General features: G+C 39.2%; 1 protein-coding gene across 3 annotated transcripts in view; it reads right to left on the bottom strand.

The window, feature by feature from the left end:
- Positions 1 to 18,444, bottom strand: part of Trio (trio Rho guanine nucleotide exchange factor) — a 272,642-nt gene that overhangs the window by 145,076 nt on the left and 109,122 nt on the right. For 2 of the 3 annotated variants that reach the window (XM_048368060.1, XM_048368061.1), the window contains exons 7-9: positions 18,173 to 18,364; positions 13,172 to 13,303; positions 7,092 to 7,322 (exon numbers count right to left, since the gene is read on the bottom strand). In XM_048368060.1, the coding sequence (XP_048224017.1) occupies positions 7,092 to 7,322; positions 13,172 to 13,303; positions 18,173 to 18,364 (555 nt within the window). Of the gene's footprint in view, positions 1 to 7,091; positions 7,323 to 13,171; positions 13,304 to 18,172; positions 18,441 to 18,444 lie in introns of all 3 variants that reach the window. The other variant, XM_048368063.1, reaches the window with a different exon arrangement.

Below are 18,444 nucleotides of genomic sequence, written 5' to 3'. Positions count from 1 at the left end.
GGGGTAAATGGAGCTGGAGGCATAGTTCTGCTGTAAAGAACTGCAAGCCCCTACGTTCAAAGACAAATATTGGCTGTACTCCTCTCGCCTGAAAAAAGTGCTGAAGACTCACACTTTGGATGTGTGCAACTATGGTGTTGGTTCATTGAGCTGCTCTAGCAAGATGCCTCAGATCAGATTACCTGTAAGCAAGAGAATAGTTCAGGAACCTAATATGTCCACGGGGATTCAGTGTCTAGTGAGGGCTCTTCCTTAAAGATGATTACCTTCTATGTGTCTTCATATGGCACGAGGTCCATCAGGCCTCTCAAAGCATTAATTCCACTCATAAGGATTAAGTCCTGATCTAATTACCTCCTAAAGACCCTATCAATACCAATAAATGGTGATTACATTTCAACATAAACTTGTAGGGGACATAAAGATTCTGATGGCATCAGCTACCTGAAAAAACTGAAAGATCATGGGTGAAAGAAAAGTATACCATATCAAGCAAAAATCAGTGGTCTCAAGGGCAACCTAGAAAGAGGACAGCCTTAGCCTTCAATGATGCAAATAAAACAGGCTCAACTTGTTTATTGCCACAAGGGGCACCTTGCCTTTCATCATATAAATCAGAAAGATCAGCTAAGCTGACAGAAAAAGAGACAAACTTGTTCCCCACTGCTCACTACCAATGTTCTTCAAAACGGATGGCTATTCTGTATGCTAGTACGTCACATAAATACAATGTCTGCAAACCTTCACAAACCTCTGGTTCTCAGTAAAGACTCTTGCAGAACTGGTAGTACCTGAGATCAGAAGCAGAGCTGGGGTAGGGGATGTGGAGGCAGTAGATGCTCAGTCCAAAGCTATATGCCTACCTGCAACTACAGTTCATTTCTCAATCAGCATTCTGCCAGTCACATGGCATTATATTAGTAGAGTAATTCTTATTGGATCCAGCTGTGCTTTGTCAATGCAATCTAATTCGTCACCAAGGATTGCTAACTCTCCTTCTGAAAGCCCTCTTACTGCTACTACTTCATCTCTGAGCCTCTGTACAAAGACAGAATCCGACTGCTTATTTGGGGGAATATTCTGTAACCTTTATGAGCTTCAGTTTCCTTCCCTACTCAGTGGTAGTAATCATGAGGAGTTGTATTTGACAATATCTGTGGAAAGCATCTTAATATCAGTGAGGCAGATACATGACTCATGTCTGGCCCATTTCCATCTAATTGACATCTAGTACATTTGCTTTCACCTAGTGCACTCAACACAAGGTAACAAAGGAGTCCTTTTCCTTTTCCTTCACTAGTGCTGTATTTATTATTTCATGACAGATCTAAAGCTGCTGAACTGTTTATATGACCGTTTCTTAGTATATCTTATAAAACACACAAGTCCTATTCCCTCCTAAAAGAATGTCTCAACTTTAAGCCCACCGTACCCCTAAGAATGAGTATATTTACTGAAATATACCTTTGGGCATTAAGTTAATATCCTGCAGAAGGCAAGTATAAAGTATTTTAAATCTGAGGATTTAGAAGTGGCTAAGTAATACCCAGGCATCAGTCCACCATCTATAAGATCTTCATGAAGGGTAGGGAGACATTAAAAACAAACAAAACCCCCCCAAACCATAATATAATCCATATATTCCTTAACTTTAAAATAAGCCATCAAGGAGCAGTACATATCTGATGATTTCACAGAAATATGAACTTCACAGAAATATGAAATAAGAACACGAGTTCAAAGTAAAACATAAACACTTGTTTTTGCATTTTTCTTTTACCATCAGTTCTCTCAGACAGAAATGTAAATAACAGATGAAATTCAGTTTCTTCCAACAAATACAAATTGATTAGAAGGAGAATGAATAAATTCCAAACACATTAAAATAATAGCTATAGTTATGAAATCCAACAAACATTCCCAAACTCTTCTACAAAGCTATTGCTTCTTTTACAAGTATGGATAGATATCTCAGATCAACAAAGACTATGAAAAATCAATGCATTTAATGTAATTGTTAGAGACGTGCTTATGAAATCATTCTCTTTAAAACAGAAGAGCAGCTGGATTCAAGTGGCTCACGCTTGTAATCCTAGCTACTGAGGAGGCTGAGATTTGAAGATCACAGTTAAAAGCCAGCCCAGGGCATGAAAGTGTGTGTGATTCTTATCTCCAAATAGCCACCAGAAAACCTGCGCTGTGGCTCAAAGTAGTAGAGTACTAGCCTTGAGCAAAAGAGCTCAGGGACAGCACTCAGGCTCCAACTTCAAGCCCAACAAACAAAACAGAAAAGCCGGGAACCCAAGACAACTTTTTCTCCCAGACAGACAGCATGGTAGCAGCTCCTTTCTCTGTACAGTGGTGCCCTCTAATGGACACAAATTACATGGGCAAAATACAATGGCCACGCTTAAAACCCAAGTGCTTAAGCCAAATGTGTAGGAAATCATGCATTTTGTTGAGCCTTAAATCCCTATTTGTTCTAAAAAGGAAATCACTGCAAAGTTATAACAAAGTTATTATCTGAGCACTTGGTATTGAAGCAAATATGAGCACTTGCTATTAAAGCAAATATGTGTATGCATAAAGACATAGTTCTTACAGTATACCACTGGCAGAAATGATCTCAATTTTCATTTAACAAATACAACACAGGAACGTGGATCCTCTGTTACTTTATAGGGGAGCCAGTCTACAGACTCGGGCACAGGTAAGCCTGACCTCACAGAATTCTCCTAAGCTCAGGGTATACTGCCTCTTCTTTGAGTTGGCACAGCTGACATACATGCAGTACAAAAAGGTGGGGGGGGGGGAACTTCATGTTTTATTCAGAATAGTTAAGAAATGTCAATCAGCCAACACTAACCAACTTGCTATTAAACCAATACCAGGAGAGGCCACAGGTACTTACACCCATACTTCCATGATAGAATTCTGGACAACTTATATAACCTGTATGTATTGTAAAATAAGTCTTCTGTAATAAAACCCCACCACCAAATATTCACCATGTTTTGTGGATTCCTATATCTAAATAATTATTATTACCGGGGGATAAATACTATAGGACTTTTCATTTGACACTGAACCTATGAAGGTTGAGGAGACTATATAGAGACAGCTCTCAGGAATGTATAAATTTATCCAGATTACTAAAGCAGAGACATGCCCTCCAACTGCATTTGCAAGGTTGCTGGACATCATGGATGAGGGAGGTAAAGTTTCATTTATCCCTAATTACCACCAGTGGCAACTTGGTGACCTGATTCAAATTTATGCCCAGCAACATTATGCTTGACATAACTAAACACAGAAATTCTATTAAACCATCAGCAAAAAACAAAACAAAAAGGAAAACAGAATGGCTCTAAATAGATTATAATTTCTTGAGAAAAGGAACTTTAAGTCTTTTAACATATCTTGTCCTTGAAGAACCACATGATTAATTTGGGGGGGGGGGGAGGTGGTAGTCCTGAGACTTTGAACTCTGGGTCTGGGTACTGTTTCTGAGCTCCTTTTGCTCAAAGCTAGCACTCTTCATTTGAGCCACAGCACCACTTCTGGGTTTTTCTGTGATTTAACTGGAGATCAGAATTTCACAGACTCACAGAGTTTCCTGTCCAGGCTGGCTTTGAACAATGATCCTCAAAACTTCATCTCCTGTATAACTAGGATTATAGGTGTAAGCTTTATTTATTTATTTATTTTAAGAATAAAAACTGATTTTTGATAGGGACTTGATATGTTGCCCAGGATGGCCTTAAAGTTCAATGCTGAAGTGATCTTCCTACTTAAGCCTTGTGAGTAGCTGAAATTAAAAATGACAGCACCACACCTGGCTATGTTTACCAAACAGTTAATGATCCAACAGTAACTTGAAGGGAATTCTTCCATGAGATGATTCCACAGGAAAGGTGCTCATACATGAAGAACTGCCAGGAACCAGAAGCTTTTTTTCCCCAAAAGGTCTCCTTGCTTGAGAGGTTTTACTAGCCTGCTTCAGGAAAGTAGACTCGTGGGGACATACACTTCCCTGTGGCACTGGAGTAACTGAATCCCCCAAACTCAAACTGGACAGGTAAGGTAGAAAAAAACAAGTCTAATACCACCCTGATTTGAACTACTTCCATGACTATTACCCCATATGGACAAGTACTGTAGCATAGAAAACTAAATCATATGTGGAACCCAATTTTTTACTCATTGATTCAACCAAACATTCACCAAGGGCTACTCTAGTAGTAAACATATACTGGGAACACATGTATTAATTATTTGATCACAAAGAAATGTGGTACCAGTTTCATTTAAGTTAATGATGTCAAAAGAAAGGTCCTGCTGTACCAAAACTTCCCACTCTCTATGTACCCAGGCTTTGATTTGGATGTGTGACAAGTGCTACACAATAGCAGCTTTCACCATCTCCCTGTCCTTATACTCTTATTACCATTCCAAATCAACTACTAAGCAGAACAATCATGTTTTAAAAATCAAACTCGTGTCCTTTCAAGTATTTCTCAACAAATAAAGAATTTTTGAAGGACAGTTTTTATAAAATGATAATCACTTCATACCTACTTTGTTCAGTTATGGAATCATTGTTCTTGACAATATTTGCTGATATTTTTCATCACCAAAAACAGCCAAGGAAAAAGCATTCTAATTGGCTTGTAGTATTTTGTGAATTTAGATGGGCTTTGTTTTTATTAATCTACCTCTTTTGATAATTTCTTTCCAAAGTACCACTCCCCCCCCCTTTTTATTACATATTCTCAGCTTACCTCCTCTAGTCTGTGCATGATATGGCAAGAACTTGTCACTGTTATCCATTACTTGAGTTCTAAAAACAGTTTGATTTTGACACTCTACTGTCAAAGTGCCTGCTTTGATTAATCTTACCAGTTTTGCTCTTTGCTTTCCAAATCAAGCCTACTAAGCAATTTTCTATTTGCATAGCAGGTCCAAACCATCCCATAGATAATTAAGAAGAAATATTTCCCTTAATGAGCACTCTCTCTTCTCTCTTCTTTTCTTTCTTGCTGGTTGTGGGGCTTGAACTCTGGGCCTGGGTGCTGCCCCTGAGCTATTCAGCTCAAGGTTAGCACTCTACCTACCACTTTGATTCACAGTGCCACTTCTGGTTTTCTGGTGGTAAACTGTAGATAAAGAGTCTCACGAACTTTCCTGTCCAGGCTGGCTTTGAACCTCCATCCTCAGAGCTCAGCCTTCTGAGTAGCTAGAATTAATCATGAGCCACCAGTGCCAGGCAAGCACTATTTAGGTTCTATGAATACTAATAGGGTCACATTTGTATGATTTCAAAATATTTTCTTCTGCTGACATTCAACCTAACATTGACATCCTATCCTCCCCCCCCCCCCTTGTCCTAGTGCTTGAACTCTGGGCCTGGGAGCTTTCTCTGAGCTTCTTTTGCTCAAGGCAAGCACTCTACTGCTTGAGCCACAGCACCACTTATGGCTTTTTTGAGTAGTTTACTGGAGATAAGAGTCTTATGGCGTTTCCTGACCGGGCTTGGCTTCAAACTGCCATGCTCAGATCTCAGTCTCCTGAGTAGCTAGGATTACAGGTAAGAGTCACCAGCACCCAGCTTAACATCCTATTCTTGAGGGAGAAAAGTGCTTCCTTGAAGAACTGGCCTCATAATTATCATAATTACCTTTCCACATATTTGCTATTTTCAAATTTGTGCATAAAGTACTTGGTGCCAGATCAGTGCGCCTCTGCCTTTCCCAAAAGATTTCCTTTCTGCACTGTCCAGTAACTTAGTCCTATGCCGCCAGGTACCCCAAAGGACCAGGGAAAGGGAGAAGCCTGTGGGTGCTTCCTCAGTAAAGGAAGTGAGACCCTTTCAGAAGGTATATGGGTTATCTCATTATGCGTGATCCAAGAGACATGAGGTAGGTGAGAAAAATCTTTTCATAATTATATTTAAGCTGTTAACATTCCTGGTTTCTAAAGTTTTGAGCAACTCATAAAATGAGTATTACTGTCTTCAACCTTGCAAGTTCCATTCTCTCACCCTCTTCTTTTCCTCCTCTATTCATGATTTCTCTGGCAGTCAGCTTCTTCTTGGACTGACAAAAAATGCATTGTTAAGAAAGAAGCTGAGTAGCGGGGCTGGGGATATGGCCTAGTGGCAAGAGTGCTTGCCTCGTATACATGAGGCCCTGGGTTCAATTCCCCAGCACCACATATACAGAAAACGGCCAGAAGTGGCGCTGTGGTTCAAGTGGCAGAGTGCTAGCCTTGAGCAAAAAGAAGCCAGGGACAGTGCTCAGGCCCTGAGTCCAAGCCCCAGGACTGGCCAAAAAAAAAAAAAAAAAAGAAGCTGAGTAGCATCAGAACAATCATTCCTCAAGTATTTCCCACCCACAATCCTCAGAGAACTCAAAAGAATAGCATGTGAAAATCACAAATTCCAGGACCATTAAAAATACTCTGAACTATTCACATTAAAAGGAGAAGGTGTTCATCAGAACACAGCACTTTCCAAAAGCTCAATCCATTCAGATGATTCTGGAAAGCTACAATCTAAGATTCACATACCTGAACTATGCACAGAGGTTTGCTAACCATCAGGAAGGAGACAGATCACACTGTGGCTTCAGAAGAAGACAGATCACTGTGGCTTCAGACCAACTTTCTGGATTTCATTCATGGCACTCCTGCATCCCCAAAACTCTACACCCCCAGAATAGGAATCTTATCACCTTATGTTCTTTCCATTTTAGGACAAGGACATAGCTATTACTGTGTCACTAAAGCTATAGAGCATTTAACAAGGTCCCACAGCTTTACTCTTCAAAACGTTCTCTAATAAGGTCATTTGTTGCCCGAGACCCTGGACTTACTCTTATTTTATACCACTGCCACCTAGAGAAAGTCATAAAAGTCTACTTTGCTCAGTGATCAATTACTAAACATGTACTACGTACCACAAGTGAACTATCTACCTAACAGAAACAAAAGCATCAGTAGCTCACCGTTTACGTAAGAGGATAACAGACAAATATAAAATTTCAAGCCAATGCCTATGAAAAGAAGAGCCCAACAGGGCTGTGTGCACTGACCTGCTGCACATCTTGCTGGAAAACACAGAGTTGTAGCCTCTGGTGGAGTCGGACCTTGCGGTGTTGCCAGATGTTCTCAAGTTGCCGCTGGTGGTGCAGCACCTCATGAATGACGTCCAGGACATGGTGTACAGCCTTGGAGTAGTTGGCAGAGGCTGTCAGGGAATCAGAGCTGCCAGGAGTTAAGGGCCGCTGCAGCTTGTCAAGGAGTGACTTCCCATCTTGGCTCACCTGCCAGCAATGTGAATGAGCAATTATCCAAGATGTACAACTTTAATCAGCAAAGGCTGCAGAAGCCATCCTTGGGTACACATGTGTATACACTGTACACACACACACACACACACACACACACACACACACACACACACACGTTTACTCAAAGGCATATTTTATGTAAATTTAAATCAACCCATCCACTATCTAATAACAATACAAAACCAAAATATATCAAGTTAAAAAACATGCATTGTCATTTAACATTGAAAATAGATAGTATTCTTAATAAACAGTTTGCCTTTAATAACATGAATCAACAAATCTAAATTCCACTTTTGGGCAGCTGAATTAAGTTTCAAGAGGGACAATTTTCTCTCACGATACTATGATAAAATACAATGGATCATCATAATGGAGTAAAATTATAGTGCTGAATCTTAAAAATCTTGGTTTAAAAAACCTAGCACTAAGGAAAGAAAATATGTTCAAACTTTCTCTGACATACCTGAAAAGCAATTTGACTTCATAAAATAAAAAAAACAGTGCCATTATTTAGTATGTTACTTTTTTAAGAAAGGAATTCTGATTAAACTGCTATTATTTAAAAGAGTTCAGTGTTATATTGGAACAGCTAATCATCAAATTACAATTTAAAAAACATTAAATTAACTACATAAAAAAGAAAAGGTAAGACTAGAATGTGCAAAGAAAGACCTATGTTTTCATATTTATAAATGATTATTAACATTTATGAGTAATTATGCCAGAAGCCTTGGAAAATATGCTGCAGTTAGAGAGCACCAAGGACGTGTGGCACACAGCGTCACAGGCTGCGTGAGCTAGGACATCTCAACGAGTCATCGCACAGGCCTTTCTACTCATACAGCCTCGCATCTGAAAACCCCTGGGATCTCTAGTTAAGGAAAACAAATAGCTCAGACTCTGATGAAGAGCACAAACCGCACAGGAGAATACTACTCCATCTGGGGCATCTGAAACTCAAAGCCTGCCACAAGGAAGGTCTCTGATGCTTTCAAACCTTTCTTAATTAACCTCAAAGAACTATGGTTGTGTAGGAATTTTTTAATAACTGTACTTGAGACATTTGCTGGAAGTACTGACTGCTAATTATGGAGACCTCATAGTTCAAAATTCACCTAATACAACCTTCCAGCAAAAGTTTAAAAAAAAATCAAGTGCAGCTAATACAACAGGGTAAAAATGAAGAACTATCTTAACCCGGGTGGTGTTAACTAAACTAAAATGTATTCAAACAAAAGCAGGAAACATGACTACTAGAGTGGGAGACCTATCTGTCTGGGCACTGCTTGGCCGTCAGTGGGAAGAAGGCTCTGGGAGTCAGAGGGCTCTGGAGACGAGGTCTGTGTAGCGGGCTTCAGCAAGGCAGTGCTTGTCTTTCCTTAAGACCGTACATTTTAAAACATTACATCACCGAAGTAACACCATTCTTAGCATTTCCATTCCCAATATAACATGTCTGGCCGGTATCTGTAGTTGTAGTTCACAACAATTTTATACATGGGGCCAGTATTAATGGCAAATGGTTTTCCCCTAGTGTAGATAGACCAAAACATACTTCATAGACAAATCACCTTTCTTTTGTCTCTAACTTACACTGTAGCATATACACAATTTATACTTAAAAGTTATATGTGAACATGGTTAAAATTTTATTCCAAGATGGGAAAGAACACGTCATAAAACTTTGTTATCTAGTAGGGAGAGCTACACTTCTTAGAACTGGAAACCACTGTTCTAAATCATGTATTCCATATTAATTGGCCCTGGAGAATATTCCTAGTGAGTAGTTCCTCTCCTATGTAAGTCAAGAAATACGAACTATATATCTGTAACAGACAAGATTAGAAAATGTGACAGAAACTGAAAGCTGACTCTCTCGAGTCTACTGGCCCTCCTTGAAGTGGCAATAATCCAGCCAAAAAGCTGCATTTCCCAGCATTCCTTATTTATATATGTGACCAGTTTACAGAAATAAAAGGTGTTAAATATTGTTTCAGGAGCGAAAATAGCAGGCATGTTCATTCTTCTTTCTCTGCTATCAAGAACTTAGATCTAGGGTGGGAGAAAAATGAGGGAGGAGGTAACAAGTTTGACAAGGAATGTACTCACTACCTTACATATGTAATAACCCCTCTGTATATCACCTTGACAATAAAAAAATTTTTCTAAAAAAAGAACTTAGATCTGACAGAAGGAGTTTCAGCACGTATTTATAACTATAGGTAAATTTAGAGATAATAGTTCACCAGCTAAACAAGGCAATATAGAAAGATGGAATGATCCCAAGATCTTCTTAACAACACAGGTTACCACATGCTAGTCCTGGAATGCCAATCTCTAGACTTTTACTCAAGTAGAAAGCCAATCTACATTTTAAACCATTATCTTGGGTCTTAAACCACCCATGCAAAATGACAAGTGGATTCCTGGCCCCCACAAAGTTTCCCAAAGGCATCCATGTGAGATTAATATTCTTCTGCTAAGAATGGAATAATATGACTCTTTCTTTCTCTGAAGCTGTTGAGCTGGTCTCAATAGAAGATGCCATTACTGATTAGAAAGATTACACTACTAATACTGGTGAAAGGTAGTAAGGAATGTCTACTGAGAAGACATAAAGATAAATCATTAAGCAAAACCTTTTGAAAATTAACAGACAGCATTTACTAAAGGGTCTTTGATGTTGCCACCACTGGTACCTGGCAGTGGCAGTAAAGACCCAAGAGAAAAATACACTTCTCACACATACTGACGAACACGACTCCAAATACATGCTCATACTAGCCATCTCTCTGATAAACCTTCATAAAATCAATTCTATTTCAGTACAACCTCTATAGATTACTGATGACAATAGGTGTACTGCAACTGGTCATTTCAGCTGGAAGGGGACAATGGTCAGGGTCAAGGTAATGCAGGGTATACCTTGCATTTTCTCAGTTGGTCACATACACAGAGATTGTAACCAGCTCCTGAAAGCTAATCTTGTGAGTAAAAGCCATTCAATCTCACTTGATCTGGCAGGGGTATGAAGATGGTTGGCTGCAAGCCTACCACTTCCATCAAAGAACAGCTTCACAGAAAAAGATAGACATAAGTAGATGAGTGAAAGTTTCACTACATGAGCACATATGAGGTCATTCACTTTCTGTATTATAGGTTGGAATTAGCTGTTGCAAAGATGCGACACTAGGGAAAAGAACTTAATGATTTTTAGAACTTGCATAATCCTCATGAATCAATGTGATAAAACATTAGAAATCTGTTCAATTTTCAATTATACTATAAAGACTGTCATTTATATAAATAGTTCCTAAGGAACTAGTCCACCAAATTAGCTAATAAACACTGCATGTAAAATTCAGAAACAATACGAAGTTGATTACTTTTTTAATTCCATGGGAAATATGAAATAGTGGTAAAGTAACAGTGGGTCTTGTTAGGGAGAAGGGTGGCTAGAAACAATTACCTATCAGCTCTCATGGGAAGAGGATAAACCACATTCTGGAGCCAAGTATAGTAATTTTCATGCCCGCTTAACCCACAACTATTAGAGTCAAAAGACTGGTATTCAAGGGCATGAAAGTAGTAGCGGATCAGTGAAGCAGAAGAACTGCCACACTAAAATGAAAATGGCCACTTCTTCCCTGCAACCTCTACAATGCCTCTGTGAGGTACTTTAAAATATTTTTTCTTGGGGCTGGGGATATGGCCTAGTGGCAAGAGTGCCTGCCTCATATACATGAGGCCCTGGGTTCGATTCCCCAGCACCACATATCCAGAAAACGGCCAGAAGTGGCGCTGTGGCTCAAGTGGCAGAGTGCTAGCCTTGAGCAAAAAGAAGCCAGGGACAGTGCTCAGGCCCTGAGTCCAAGCCCCAGGACTGGCAAAAAAAAATAAATAAATAAAAAATTCTTAAGCTTCAAAATAATCATTCACATTAACAAAGGACATATAGATGCTTCCTCCTAAAGAAAAATTGAAAGTGCTGTTTCCTTAATCACGTCCAAGTATGTTAATTATTGTCTTTTACTATTCATTGGATTAACTTGTAGATTTATAGATATACTCTAGGTTATCACAAATGAGGGAAACCATGCAGCCTATGTTTCTTTGGGTCTGTAAATCATTGTTCAATTGGGTGAACCAATTCAACAATGATACTCAGTAGACATTATATTGGGAGGGGAAAAAGTAGGAGGAAATGAGGGATGGGTAACACTGTTCAAAAAGAAATGCACTCATTACCTTACTTATGTAACTGGAACCCCTCTGGTACATCATCTTTACAATAGAATTTAAATTTTAAAAAAAAGAAAAATAGAGAAAGTCTTACTTACATAAAAGCAGTGCATAGAATTACTACCTCCTCAACATTTCCAAGAGTATAACCATTGTCACTGAGGCCACCTGTATAGAGGGTCCCGTGAAGAAGATGGGGCAAGGATGACACTCATAACCCACATGTGGCTGAGGCTGTACATGGTAGCAGAGAGTAGTGACAGGGAACATGAAGCTAGCCTGCCTGAGTTCACAGAGCTGACCCACAACACTAGCTGCTGACCTGGCACAAGTCAAATCATTTTTATACCTCAGTTTCCTCACAACAGCAGGATCAATAACAGTATATGCCTCAAATGTGTGATCATGAAGTACATTGTTACATAAAGTCTGTACTACAAAACCTACAGAGGAGGTAACAGAAAATAAACATGTTAAATAATGGAATGTACCTTAAAAATCATGCTGCATTTAGATTCCTAAAACTAATGGTAAAAGCTCTACCTTCTTTTTCTTTTGTCTTTCTTCCCCATGGTTTTACCCCTGATGTTACTGTAACTGACTTTGGTACACTGGGTACTGTATGTATATTTATCAGAACTAGGGAAGGGGAACACCAAAATGGAGAGATAAGGGGTAAAAGTATTGCAGCAGTAATATTTGCAAGATAATGTTCTGTAAACCAACTGTACAACTCGGGGGAGTGGGGGGAGGGCAGGGAGGGGCGAAGGAGGGAGAAAAATGAAGGAGGAGGTAAGAAGTTTGATAAGAAATGTACTCACTGCCTTACATATGAAACTGTAACACATCTGTACATTATTTGACAATAAATAAATTTTTAAAAAAGGATATGTACTCACTCCCTGACTCATGTAATTTTACATCACCCCTATAACAACAATAAAGTAGATTTTAAAAATTAAAAAAAAATGGGTGTGTGAACTGCAATCCAGACCAGGAAGCTGCAGCATTTACTCTCCCTTCTAATTCAGGAAGGTAAGCTGAATGAAAGTAGACTAGCATACAAACATAAATTTCTTAAATCTATAGACAAGATTACATTGTTATTCATGGGGGGGGGTGATGCTATGCGCCATCGTACTGTGCTTTAGCCTTTTTGCTTAAGGCTGGTACTCTACAGCTCCACGTGTGACTTTTTTGGTGGTTTATTAGAGATTAGAGTCTCAAAGACTTTGCTAGTGGCTTTGAACTGTGATCCTCAGATCTCAACCTCCTGAGGAGCTAGGATTACATGCATGAGTCCTCAGTGCCTGGCTGGATTGCTTTTTATTGAGGAGATAAAAATATAAACACTCAAATCTACAAAAGTCACAGGGCCATGTAAAGTTTGCTGGCTGCCTACTATCTAGCTTCACTCCAGATGCACGCAATCAGTTCAGATGCCGGTGGCTACAGTGCAATCTGATTTGTTAGCCTTAGGTTTTTTCTGAGCCTGCCCAAACTGCTATTTCAGATTCTATTGCTATGATGCAAAAACACTTCTGCCTTGTAATCTGAGTAAAACTGGATTTTCTTACCTCAGAATAAGCCAGAGTGATGTGCTCATAGATCCCCTGATGGTGATGAATAGCATCCTCCAGATCCTGCAGTTCAGATGGAAGGTCGACCTCACCGCAGGCTTTACACCACGAGTCCACGTTGCTCATGTACTTGAAGGATAAAAAAAATAGTATTGATTGTTTCTATCAAAGTATTACTAAGTTGAAAAGACCATCTGAAACATGAATTTGAAAATTAGGGTTGGTGGTTAAGAAGATAAGAAAGAAGGTTAAGAAGTTAACATTGCTGAATCTCTATTTCAAATGGCCATGGTATGAATTCCTGAATGTGATGTGTTCTTAAACTCCACCATTAGGCACAGGCTGGGCCTGGGCAAGGATGAGGAAGGTACATTTTAATCAAAGTCTCAGGTTTTTGCTGCCCAGCATCTGGGCATGTCTCTGGGGCAAGACTGCACTATGGCCTCCTGGCCAGCTTTCCTAATCCATGTCTGAATCTACATTTCTACCTGCCTTGTGTTCAGCAATAGCAGATGTCAAAAGAACTTGTTTATCTACCTCAACACCACAAGGGGTCTTACTTTTCCTTTTGTAAAACAGAAATGACTAAGGTAACTAAAACCACTTCCCTAGTCTTCAGAAGTACAGCCAGCCCATTTTTCTAGCCTTTCAAGAGGAAATTAGCACAGGAATTAAGGGGAGAGAAGGGGAAGAAAAGCAGCCTAAACTGTGAACCTCCAAAAGGCTTTAAAAAGCCATGGAACCATGTCTTTCCAATTTACATGTAAACTAGAAGTCTGAGCCATACTAGCTCTGCTTCTGACTGTAATTCTAATCTCACCTCAATTTTCTCCACTGATACCTACCCATCAGTAGTGAATAAATCTCTACCAAATTTCCTGGGGAGAGGCTATGAGAATCCTTCAAAGTTAAGTGTCAAAGGCAAGTGTTGAAAGCCTAATTAGAAGCTAATTAAGCTGAATAGCAACACATTTTCCTGAGTTTTAACCTCCTTTAATTCCTCTTCCATTTTTATACTTAGGAAGGCATACATTGGATGGCTATTTTAAAATGAAATACTTTAAAACTGTCCTGACCGAAAAAGAAGAGTACCATAATTCTCTTAAAATGTAACAGGAGTTGGGCTGCAGGCATAGCTCAAGCAATAGCACATTTGCCTAGCAAGTACAATGCCCAGAGTTCAAACACCAATAGTCACTCCCTCCAAAAAAGTAATGAGAGTAATTTCCCAGTTACTTATGGTATTTTTTTTTTTACTTATGGTATTTTGTAGGATCTTAAAACAGAAAAGTCACCCAATAATTGTTTCAAAAATCCCTTTATTATTAATGTTGGCTTAGAAAAATAACTGTAGTCAGCTGCAGGGCCTAAAATCAGTGTATATAACATGAAGTGTTACCAAACAACAGATAAGTTTCTGATGACTCAAAGTATACCAAACCACCACAAGCACCAGGGAACATTTTTATTACTATGCATCACTGAGGAAGTAGTAATACTCTCAGGAATTGGAAGTAATAATAAAATCACTTCACACCTCTTCTCCTCCCACGTATATTCACATATGACTACTTAGTCCTAACTGTTGCTTGGGTGGTGTTTTATAAATGTCAATCAAGTCAGGTTGAACAACTGTAAGTATTCTTGAGCTCTATTTCATGTTCTCTTTTTCCTTTACTTCATTTAATATCCTTTTTGAATATGAATTGAAGTTAATCCTCATTATTAGAACATCAAGCTCGTGATGACATGAGCTCAAAAAAACCAAGCTATCTGTAAAGAGTTTATACCTGCACAAAAGACCCTAAAACTTCCTTTTCATTATATAATCAACAAAAAGTTTCTACTCTCTCTCTTAAAATTCTCCCATACCAACTGATCAGAAGAGTGTACAGCTCCCTACCCTTGCTTCTAACTGACAGTATAAAACAGGTGCCATAGTATTGTCTTCTATGAGCAACAGGCAGGCACTGTAATTTACTATGCACAAGAACACCTGGAATGGATCCCTGTCACACCAGAGAGGAGAGATGCTGATACTGGGCAAAAAGATGGCTTTTAAAATTAAGTATTTAAAAAGTGTAGCTGAGTAGAAAATAAGAACAGCTTGGGTCACACACTTTGCAAAATTCAGGCAAGCAGACAAGGGGAGAGGGAATGAGATGCATAGTTTTTCAAGAGGAGACCTTCAATAATTAATTAGCAGATTGATTTTCTGTAAGCATTAATTAACTCCCTGCTCCCCACAGGCTAAGAGCAGAGGGGATCAGCTCTCCTGCCTGTTCTTCCTCCCACAATCTAGAGCTAGGATCCGTTAAAAAAAAAAAAAAAATCAGTGAATCTCATTGTCACTGCTTTTTCAATCCCACTTCTTCCACCTCAATCCTCCACTACGAACTTTAAAAATATTTACTGAGAAGGGATTTCTCCTCTTTGGAAACATCGAACTGGCTAAAAAGTACATGTGTGAACATGATACACGCACACAAATGCAAGCTTCAGAGTTCCTTTCTTATGATTCATCTCATTTTCTATTGTAATTTCTAGAGATTACCATCTGGCTTTTGTTTTTTCATCATTCCCACTACATCACTAGATGCCCTCCTCTGCCCAGAATACCCTAGGGCAGATGAAGCATTTCTACACATGCATCCTGAATTTCACTCTGACAGCTCCAGAGAAGAAACATGGGAGAGACAAGCTCAGTTTGAACTCAGTGAGTGCCCTCCATCTGTACACTATGAACATCCTATTCTTGTCTCTTTTATCCCAATTCCTTGCTATTCCAGAAGAATTTTGTTTTTACCACTACAAGCCTGGATACCTGCTCTAAATAAAAGTTTTCAAGGAAGAAAGTAATTTGCAGAGTGACATAAGGAGCGATCATGTTCCAGAAAGTCAAAATGGAATACTAAAGTAGTATTATTAGTTCCCTTTGAATTTCCAAAACAAACAAAGCAAATCATCCAAATGTTTACTATATATAACTATCATGTATGAATCATTTTATAGTAAAAGTTACTTTTGTTATGGGAAATGAAATTTTATATTAATGCAATGACTGCAATGACTATTAATATAAGTGCAAAGTGCTTTAGTTGCCAATCAAAGTCCCAGCTTTGGGAACAAAGGTAAATCACTCTCCACATACACTGTTAAAACAGCCCATCTACCTTATTAGGTTAATGGAAGGTTGAAATGAAATTTTGTGTTAAAAAGCTATGTAAATGTCAAAGAACTATGCAACTCCTGGGTTGTTGCCTAACTTTGGGCTTTTATCAAGTATAGAAATCCCTTCAAGTCACAGAACCATAAAACAGACTTCTGGCTCACTTTGGAAGTACACTCTGAACAAAATGCAGGGATGGAAATGTGTATCTGTGCAATGTAATAGAGTAGTCACTTACCGGCAAAACCTGAAAGTCTACACTTTAGCTTCTATATGATGATATTAAGATTTTCTCTCTACATACTGTACTAGTTTCCTCTCTTGCTTCATACTTTAAAGGTATCTAGAGCTGAGCTTCTTGCTGAGGTCTCTGTTGCCCTTGTACAATACTAACTACTCTGCTGAAATCCCTGGCCAAGTTTGCATCTATTTTACCTAAGGTGACAATTCCACTCTTCAACAGAGACTGGTTTTAGATCTATTTACCTCTTCCCCCTAAGTCTTCCCAGTATCCAAAAAGGTCTTACAATCTTTGTCTATGTCGTGAAAAGGCATTTTATGTGCAGCATGCTCCCACCAATAAAGTCTGAGTCACAACAATCTCTCCTGCTGCCTCCACAGTGGATCTGTTTTAGCAGGTTTGCTTGAGTCAGGTGTATGTAGGTGTTGGGGAGTGTCAAGTGCAAGTATTACACATTCCTTAACAAAAAGACACTCTGAAACAGCAATTGAAGATAACATGAAGTTAGCATCTATGTAATTTATTACCTGTGTGCCATTTTACACTTAACCATGGCTGGCAGAATCTCCCTCAGGCTGAAGAGGACTAAAAGTGAGATCCATTCTTTCTCCATGCCCTTATAACCATGCATGGCATGTACCCCGATCCTGGCCAACAGGAACGAGGGGAAAGTATCTAAGAGATGGAGAAGCCTCCTACAAGAACTGTTTTCCTGAGAGAGAGACAGAGATGACCCTTGTCTTATTAGTAAGGGGCACAGTCATTGAGTTGTTGTTTGGTGCTGCCCATATAGCTTGTTAGAAGGCCAAACCAAGCATGGGAAACACAGCCCAGCCAAGACACCAAGTCTATCACCTAAACACTCACTCTGACATTGACTCTGACATTCAAACCACTGAGAGTTCCACTGCTGCTTGCTACCAAAACATTCTACCAGGACAAAAAGGGAGGGATGGAAAAAGCACAGCTACTGTTTATTAGTACAGGTTGAGCACCTCTAATTGGAAAACCTGAAATTCAAAACTTTTTTCAGCTGAAAGAAAAAAAAATGAGATTTTGTAGCATTTTAGAGTTTAAATTTTCAGAATAGGAATGCTTCATCAGTGAAATGTTTATAAAAGCCCCAAATTTTGATAGAGCTCTTGGTTCCAAAAATAAGGGCTACTCAACTGTATTTGTTATATACCATGCTCTGTACAGGTCACTTAATGCACATGATTCTATTTACATGGTAAAATAATCCTCTCAAGCAGATACTTTCATTTCCTCTTCACTAATGTAAAAATTAAAGTCCAAAGCTAAGCATGGTAATCTCAGCACACTGGTGGAGGAGGCAATGGAATCTCCAGCTTGGGGTGCATAAGGAGACCCTATCTTAACCCGATACACACACCCCCAAAAATAAAAAGCCAGAGCAGTGAAAAACAACTCTGCCTAAGTAAGATAGAGTCAAGATGGAAGGTACTTTTAGAGCCCACAGGAAGGGCTGCACAAAAACTTGTAAGTATTTGTTCTGCATCTCAAAATGCCAGGAGAAGCAAAATTTCTGGTTGATACTTGGTGGTTAGTAGTTCCGGGGGGCACTGACCTTTTCTGCCTTTTGGTGGAAAATGGAGGACATGTCCAGCAAGGTGCTGCGTTCATCCAGGGCTGCTGCAAACGCCTTCCACTCCTGTTCCAACTGATTTGCAATCTGCTTAATTTGTTGAGAGGCATAGTGGCCAGATTCCACCAAGCGATTGGCCACTGACATTATTCTGTTTATATTTACATATACGTTCTGCAAAAGAAGTAGAAAAGGGCCTACTAGGGAAATGTAAAGAGAATTCTTTCTAAGAAACCCAGATAGCACTTTATAAG

This window comes from Perognathus longimembris, chromosome 19 (assembly GCF_023159225.1).
Source record: "Perognathus longimembris pacificus isolate PPM17 chromosome 19, ASM2315922v1, whole genome shotgun sequence".
In the NCBI taxonomy this organism is placed as follows: domain Eukaryota; kingdom Metazoa; phylum Chordata; class Mammalia; order Rodentia; family Heteromyidae; genus Perognathus; species Perognathus longimembris.
This window is presented reverse-complemented; position numbering and strand designations above follow the sequence as displayed.